The following is a 9168-nucleotide window of genomic DNA, read 5'->3' as shown; positions in this document are numbered from 1 at the left end:
AGCCTGAGGAAAGATTGGTGAGGAAAGCTTTGGGGATAGAACTGAGACAGTGGCCAGCAGGGCCCCGGTAATGACTCACCACCCACTCTGCAGCTTCCATATTGCTCGGGCATAAAGGAAACAATAGCTCTGCCCTTAGTACACTCTGCCCCAGCCAGGAGTTGCATCCAGGCCTGCATGCTGAGTGCAGAGCGCCCGGCACAGAAAGTGTATCACTGGCTCAAGGGGATACAGAGCTGTCTAGAGATGCCTGAGGAGAGACTGGAGATGGAAGCATTGGGGAGAGAACTGAAGAAGTGGCCAGGGGGCTATCAGTGATGAATCTTCGCCCACTCCTCAGCTTCTGTCTTCCTCAGGCAGATAGCTCCCATGAGTGGCAGCAGACTGTAAGGGCACAATAGCCTCGCTCTCAGGAAGCACTGCCCCACTCTGTTTTGCCTAAGCCTAAGGGATGAGGGCAGAGTGACTAGATTAACAATTGCAGGAGACAGACACAGACAGTAGATTCCTGGAAGTCTCAGACAGACTGCTGAAGAACAGATGAGGTCAACATATGACATCATCAGGGGAGACCCAGAAAAAAATAACCAGTCTAGTAACATAGAAGTTCACACAACAAAGTCAGGAAATCAAGGCATATCAATTTAACAAGCAGAAGAAAAAAGAAGAGTCTCACAAATAATGTGACAGAAAACAAACACCCCCAAACAGGGGTAAAGGAGGAATCCCCAAAGACAGAACTAAATGAAAGAGAGGCAAGTAAACTATCAGATATTGAGTTCAAAACAACGGTTCTAAAGAAACTCAGTGTTCTCAAAGAGAATTACCAAAAAACTACAGGAAAAATATGAGGAACTTATTGCAAACTATACAAGCATGAAGAAGGACATAAAAACTATCAATAAGAGAAAAGAGGGAATGAAGAATACCATTTCTGAATTGAAGAACACAGTAGAAGGAATCAAAAGCAGGCTTGATGAAGCACAGGATCGAATCAGCAAGGTAGAGGACAAGGTAGAAAAAAGCTCCCAAAAAGAGCAAAAAATGTAAAAAGACTAAAAAAGAATGAAGAGGCATTTAAGGAAATGCAGCAGAACATGAAACATAATAAGAGCCATATAATAGGAATACTAGAAGGAGAGAGGAGCAAAGGATAGAGACCTGCTTGAAAAAGTAATGATGGAAAACTTCCTTTATTGGAGGAGAGAAAAAGTAACACAACCCAGGAAGCAAGAGGGTTCCATTCAAGAGGAACCCATTGAGGCCTATTCCAAGACATATTATCATTAAAATGACAAACATCAAAGACAAAGAAAAAATCCTAAAGGCAACAAGAGAGAAACAGGTAGTAACATACAAGGGAGCCCCAGTGTGGCTAGCAGATAACTTCCTAACAAAAACACTACAAGCCAGAAGGGAAAGGCAAGAAATATTCCAAGTAATGCAAAGTAAAGGCCTACAACCAAGGATGCTCTACGCAGCAAGGCTCTCAATTAAAATGGAAAGTGAAATAAGAAGTTTCCCAAACAAAGTAAGTCTAAAATACATATATATATATATATATATATATATATATATATATATATATATATATCCACCAAACCAGGACTACAGATATGCTAAAGGAACTGGTTAAAGAAGATGAAGAAAAAGAGAGAAAAGGACAAAAACACACGTAGAAAGAAAAAAATGAATAAGTACCTATAAATCATAATTTTAAATGTAAATGGACTAATGCCCCAATCAAAAGACACAGGGTACCTGAATGGATAAGAAAACATGACCCACACGTATGCAGCAAACTTCAGAACAAAGGACCCACACAGACAGAAAGTAAAGAGATGGAAAAAATATATTCCAAGTAAATGGAGAGGGAAAAAAATAGCAGAGGTAGCAATACTTATATCAGACAAAATAGATTTCAAAACAAAGCCATAAAAGAGACCCAGAAGGACACTTCATACTAATCAAAAGAAGAATCCATCAAGATGACATAAACATTATAAACATATATGCACCCAACATAGGAGAACCCAAATATATAAGAAAAGTATTGGAGGATATCAAGAAAGATACAGACAGCAACACATATTTAGTAAGGGATTTTAACACCCTATTGTCAAAAATGGACAGATCTTCCAAAAAAAACATAAACAAGTATATTGTGGAACTGAATGATGCATTAGATGAAATGGACTTAACTGACATATATAGAATTTTCCATCCCAAAGAAACAAAATACCTGTTCTTCTCAAATGCACACAGAACATTTTCAAAGATAGACCACATGACAGGACCAAAACAAGCCTCAACAAATTCAGGAAAATTGAAATAAGAACAAGCATTTTCTCGGACCACAAGGACTTGAAACTGGAAACTGAACTCAAGGATAAAACCCAAAAGCTTTAAGAGTCATGCAGATTTAAAAACACACTATAAAACAATGAATGGGCCAATAATGAGATAAGAGAAGAAATCAAAAAGTTTCTGGAAAACAAGGAAAATGAACACACAACAGGCCAAATCCTATGGGACACAGCAAAGACAGTCCTGAGAGGGAAGTTCATAGAAACACAGGCTTACCAAAAAAAGAAAGAAACATTTCAAATAAATTACCTAACCCTACAACTTCAAGAACTAGAGAGAACAAATGAATCACAGAGAAAGTAGAAGGAAGGAAATAATCAAGATCAGAGCAGAACTGAATGACATAGAGATGGAAAGAACAATTCAAAGGATCAACCAAACCAGGAGCTCGTCATTCGAAAAGATAAACAAAATTGACAACCCTTTAAGCAGACTCATCAAGGAAAAAAAGGAGAGGACCCAAATAAATAATAACAGAAATGAAAGAGGGGAAATTGCAATTGATACCGCAGAAATACAAAGGATTGTAAGAAATCATTGTGAAGAAATAGGGAGGGGGGCAGGGGAAAAGGAAGGGAAGGGGAAAGTAAAGGAACATATAGCAAGGACTCATGGACAAAACCAAAGGGGAAGAGTTGAGGGAGGGAGCAAGGGAAAGTGGTGGGGGGAAAGCAGAGACAAATGTATTTGAAAAAATAAATATTTTTTAAAAAAGGAAATATATGCCAAGAAATTTGAAAACCTAGATGAAATGGACAAATTTCTAGAAAAGAATAACCTTCCAACACTGAATGAAGAAGAAGCAGAAAGCCTGAACAGACCGATAACAGATGGTAAATTGACAGAGTGATGAAAAAACTCCCAGCACACAAAAGCCCTGGACCGGATGGTTTCACAGGACAATTTTACAAAACATTTAAGGAAGAGCTAACTCCTGTCCTTCTTACACTATTTCAAAAAATCCAAGAAGAGGGAAGACTCCCAGACTCTTTTTATGAGGAGAGCATAAACCTAATCCCAAAACCAGATAAAAACAGAACCAAGAAACAAAAATACAGGCCAGTATCGCTTATGAACATAGAGAGTAAAATCCTCAACAAGATATTGGCAAACCACATCCACCAATACATTAAAAAGATCATCCATCATGATCAAGTGAGATTCATTCCAGGGATGCAAGGATAGTTCAATATATGCAAATCAATACATGTAATACATCACATAAACAAAAGGAAAGACAAAAACTACATGATCATATCAATAGATGCGGAAAAATAGTTTGGTAATGTACAGCACCCATTTATGGTAAAAACACTCAGCAAAGTGAGAATAAAGGGGGCATACCTCAACATAATAAAGGCCATATATGAAAAACCTATAACCAACATCATGCTAAATGGGCAAAAACTAAAATCTTTCCTACTAAGATCAGGAACCAGACAAGGACGTCTGCTTTCAAAACTTCTATTCAACATAGTATGATAATTCTGGCCAAAGCGGTTATAAGAGAAAAAGAAATAATAGCCATCCAAATTGGAATCAAGAAAGTAAAGCTATCATTTTTTGCAGATTACATGACAGTGCACATAGAAAACCCAATAGACGACACCAAAAAACTTCGAGACCTAATAAGGGAATTTGGAAAAACAGCAGGATACAAAATCAATATTCAGAAATTGAAGGCATTTTTGTACACCAGGAATGAAATAGCAGAAGCAGAATTCAGGAAAAAAAATCCCATTTGCCATAGCATCAAGAAAAACACCATACTTAGGAATAAATTTAACCAAGGGAGTTAAAGACCTGTATGCAGGAAAACTATACAACACTGAAGAAAGAATTTAAGAAAGACACACACAAAAAAAATGGAAGCAAATACCATGTTCATGGATTGGAAGAATTAACATCATCAAAATGTCCACACTGCCCAAAGCAATTGATAAATTCAACGCAATCCCAGTTAAAATACCAATGATGTATTTCACAAACATAGAACACACATTTCAAAAATGTATATGAAACCATAAATGACCCCGAATAGCCACAACATTTTGAGAAAGAAGAACCAAGCAGGAGGGATCACAATACTGAACATAGAACAATGTTACAAGGCCACTGTAGTCAAAACAGTCTGGTATTGGCACAAGAATAGACACGTAGATCAGTATAACACAATAGAAAGTCCAGAAATAAAACATGTCTCTATGATCATTTAATATTTGACAAAGGGGGCAGAAGCATAAAATGGAGTAAAAAAGCCTCTTCAACAAATGGTGTTGGGAGAGCTGGACAGCTACATGCAAAAAAATTGAAATTTGATCATCAACTGAAGCCACACACACACAAACACACACACACACACACACAAATCCTCAAGATGGATAAAAGACTTAAATATAAGTCATGACACCATAAAATTTCTAGAGAGAGGCTCAGTGCTCGAGGCATCGGTGCGCCGCGGTACTTAAGTCTTATCGCATGTCGGCCAGCTGCGCGTGCACCAACATGGCCTCAAACGACTATACCCAACAGGCAACCCAAAGCTATGGGGCCTACCCCACCCAGCCGGGGCAGGGTTATTCCCAGCAGAGCAATCAGCCCTATGGTCAGCAGGGTTATGGTGGCTACAGCCAGTCAGGGGACACTTCAGGCTATGGCCAGAGCATCTATAGTTCTTATGGACAGACCCAGAACACAGGCTATGGCACTCAGTCAGCTCCCCAGGGATATGGCTCAGCTGGTGGCTATGGCAGTAGCCAGAGTTCTCAGTCGTCTTATGGGCAACAGTCCTACCCTGGCTATGGCCAGCAGCCAGCTCCTAGCAGCACCTCGGGAAGTTACGGTAGCAGTTCTCAGAGCAGCAACTATGGGCAGCCCCAGAGTGGGGGCTATGGTCAGCAGTCTGGCTATGGTGGACAGCAGCCTGGCTATGGACAGCAGCAAAGCTCCTATAATCCTCCTCAGGGCTATGGACAGCAGAACCAGTACAACAGTAGCAGTGGAGGTGGTGGAGGGGGTGGTGGAGGTAACTATGGTCAAGATCAGTCCTCCATGAGTGGTGGCGGCAGTAGTGGCGGTTATGGCAATCAGGACCAGAGTGGTGGTGGTGGCGGTGTCTACAGGGGAGGCCAGCAGGGCCGTGGAGGACGAGGCCAGGGCGGTGGCAGTGGTTACAACCCCAGCAGTGGTGGCTATGAACCCAGAGGGCGTGGAGGTGGCCATGGAGGCAGAGGCGGCATGGGTGTAAGTGACCATGATGGCTTCAATAAATTTGGTGGTCCTCGGGACCAAGGATCAAGTCATGACTCTGAACAGGATAATTCAGACAACACCACCATCTTCGTACAAGGCCTGGGTAAGAATGTTACAATTGAGTCTGTGGCTGATTACTGCAAGCAGATTGCTATTATTAAGACAAATAAGAAAACAGGACAGCCCATGATTAATCTGTATACAGACAGAGAAACGGGGAAGCTGAAGGGAGAGGCAACAGTATCATTTGATGACCCACCTTCTGCTAAAGCAGCTATTGACTGGTTTGATGGTAAAGAATTCTCTGGGAATCCTATTAAGGTCTCATTTGCTACTCGGCGAGCAGATTTCAGTCGGGGTGGTGGCAATGGCCGCGGAGGCCAAGGGCGAGGAGGACCCATGGGCCGTGTAGGCTACGGAGGTGGTGGCAGTGGTGGCGGTGGCCGGGGAGGATTCCCCAGTGGAGGTGGTGGTTGTGGAGGACAGCAGCGAGCTGGGGACTGGAAGTGTCCTAATCCTACATGTGAGAACATGAACTTCTCTTGGAGGAATGAATGCAACCAGTGTAAGGCCCCTAAACCAGACGGCCCAGGAGGGGGACCAGGAGGCTCTCATATGGGGGGTAACTATGGAGATGATCGTCGCGGTGGCAGAGGAGGCTATGATCGGGGTGGCTACCGAGGCCGAGACGGGGACCGTGGGGGCTTCCGAGGGGGCCGGGTTGGTGGGGACAGAGGTGGCTTTGACCCTGGAAAGATGGACTCCAGGGGAGACCACAGACAGGATAGCAGGGAGAGGCCATATTAGCCTGCCTGCTGAGGTTCTGGAACAGCTTTTCTTCTCTACCCAGTGTTACCCTCATTATTTTGTAACCTTCCAACTCCTGATCACCCGTGGGTTTTTTGTGTCGGACTATGTAATTGTAACCATATCTCTGGTTCCCATTAAAAACCATCATTTTAGTTAAATTTTCTCACTCTACCCCTTCTTCAGAGGATTGATGTCTGGGTCAGGAATGCGGGGTGTTTTTTCTTCAGGTCATTCTGCTTAGCAGGAACTGGAATAAAGTGTTTGGTATTTGGTCCAGGGGGGAAAAAAAATTCTAGAGAGAACATAAGCAGGAAACTCTGATACTCCACGCAGCAACATTTTTGCCGATGTCCCCTAAAGCAAGGGACAGAAAGGAAAGAATAAACAAGTGGGTCCTCATGAAAATAAGAAACTTCTGCATGGCTAAAGAAAACATCAGAAAAATAAAAAGGCAACCAACCATATGGGAACATACATTTGTCAATGATACATCAGATAGGAGTTTGATATCTAAAATATATAAAGAACTCACACAACTCCACTCCAAGAAGACAATCTTATAAAAAAATGTGCAAAGGACTTGGACAGACACTTCTACAAGGAGGACATAAACAGGTCCCAGAGACAAATGAAAAGATGCTCAGCATCACTATCCATCAGAGAAATACAAATTAAAACCACAATGAGATACCACTTCACACAGGTCAGAATGACCATGATAAACAGATCAACAAATGGGTGCTGGTGAGGCTGTGGAGAAAAGGGAACCCTAGTACACTCTTCGTGGGAATGCAGACAAGTGTAGACACTGTGGAAAATAGTTTGGAATTTCCTCAAAAACTAAAAATGGAACTGCCTTTTGACCCAGTGATTCCACTGCTGGGATTATACCCTAAGAATCCCAAAACACCACTTCAAAAGAACCTATGCACCCCAATGTTCATAGCAGCACAACTGACAATAGCCAAGTGCTGGAAGCAACCTAAGTGCCCCTCAGTAAATGAGAAAACTATGGTACATTCATACAATGGAATATTGTCTTAGAATATTTTTTCCTTCCCTTTACTTTCAATATGTGTATGTCCTTTGTTCTGGGGTTGGTATAGGCAGCATATATGTGGGTCATCTTTTCTTACCCATTCAGCTATGCTTATCTTTTGATTGGGGCATTTCATACAATTACATTTACAGTTATTATTGACAAGTACTTTTTTATTTTTTCCTTTTGTACATGTGAACCTCTCTTTCTCACTTCTTTTCTTCATCATCTTAAAGCAGTAACTTTAGCATGCCTTGTAATGCTGGTTTAGTTGAGGTGTATTCTTTTAGCTTGCTTTCATCTGGGAAAATCCTTACTTTGCCTCCATTTTAATTGAGAGCCTTGCTGGGTAGAGTAGTCTTGGCTGCAGGCCCTTGCTTTTCATTACTTGGAATATTTCTTGCCATTCCCTTCTGGCTTGTAGTGTTTTTGTTAGGAAGTCATCTGCTAGCCATACTGGGGCTCCCTTGTATGTTACTACCTTTTTCTCCCTTGCTTCCTTTAGGGTTCTCTCTTTGTCTTTGATATTTGTCATTTTAATGATGGTGGGACTTGGAATGGGCCTCAATGGGTTCCTCTTGAATGGGATCCTCTGTGTTTCCTGGACTTGCGTGACTTTTTGTCTCCTGAAATTAGGGAAGTTTTCCGTCATTATTTTTCAAACACGTTCTCTATCCTTTCTTCTTTTTCTCTTTCTGGTATTCCTATTAGATGGATATTATTACGTTTCAGGTTGTCCTGCATTTCCCACAACAGCTCTTCATTTTTTTCCAAGTCTTCTTTCATTTTCTTGCTCTTTCTGGTAACTTTTTTCTATCTTGCTCTCCAGCTCACTGATTTGATCCTCTGCATCTGTGAGCCTGCTTTTGATTCCTTCTAGTGTGTTCTTCAATTCAGAAACTGTATTCTTCATTCCCTCTTGTCTCTTATAGATAGTTTCTATGTCCTTTTTCATGCTTATATAGTTTGTGATAAGTTCCTCATTTTTTCCCTGTAGTTTTTGGTAATTCTCTTTGAGCTCACTGAGTTTCTTTGGAACCGTTGTTTTGAACTCAGTATCTGATAGTTTATTTGCCTCTATTTCATTTAGTTCTCTTTGTAAGGATTCTTCCTTTCCATTCTTTTTGGGAGTGCTTCTTTTCCTTCCCATTTTTTGTGAGACTCTCTTTTTTTGCTTCTGTTTCTTAAATTGATCTGTCATGACTTCCTGACTTTGTGGTGCGAACTTCTATGATTGGAGACCACTTTTTTTTTTCCATTCTGGATCTGCCTCTGGTGTTGTTAGCTGTTAAGCCATCCGAACTTAGGCAGTCTTTAAGAAACTTCCAGGAATCTAGCATGTGTGTCAGTCTCCTCCAGTGGTTAATCTAATCACTCTGTCCTCAACACTCAGGGTAGGGTAGAGTCTCTCCTTTTGGTAGGGCTTTTGTGTCTTTCACACTACTGCAGCTCAGTGGGAGTGCTCCATCTGAACAAGAGGGCTGTTGCCATATGGGGGAGGAGTCAACCCCAGGATACCTCTGACTACTCCCTCATTCCTTTCCCCAGTGCCTTCATCACCAGACTTTCCTCAAGTGTCTCTTGTCCACTCTGTGTCCCATTTAGCCATGGATCTACTATCTGTGACTGCTGCTCTGTACTCAGCACCCAGGTCTGTGCAATGCCTGGCTGGGGCCGAGCCTCCTGGGGACGTGGCTATT

At 41.7% G+C, this 9168-nt stretch overlaps 1 protein-coding gene across 1 annotated transcript; it reads left to right on the top strand.

Moving 5' to 3' along the window:
- The first annotated feature begins 4807 nt into the window (after positions 1-4807).
- On the top strand, positions 4808-6577 carry LOC129073218 (RNA-binding protein FUS-like). Its single transcript, XM_054576910.1, has one exon. The coding sequence runs from the start codon at positions 4846-4848 to the stop codon at positions 6424-6426; it is 1581 nt and encodes a 526-aa protein (XP_054432885.1). The 5' UTR covers positions 4808-4845; the 3' UTR covers positions 6427-6577.
- Positions 6578-9168: the final 2591 nt, after the last annotated feature.

This window comes from Pteronotus mesoamericanus, unplaced genomic scaffold (assembly GCF_021234165.1).
Source record: "Pteronotus mesoamericanus isolate MK-2021 breed Mesoamerican mustached bat unplaced genomic scaffold, CSHL_Meso_final contig_37, whole genome shotgun sequence".
Lineage (NCBI taxonomy): Eukaryota > Metazoa > Chordata > Mammalia > Chiroptera > Mormoopidae > Pteronotus > Pteronotus mesoamericanus.
Note: the sequence above shows the minus strand (reverse complement) of the source record. Positions and strands in the feature narration are given on the sequence as shown.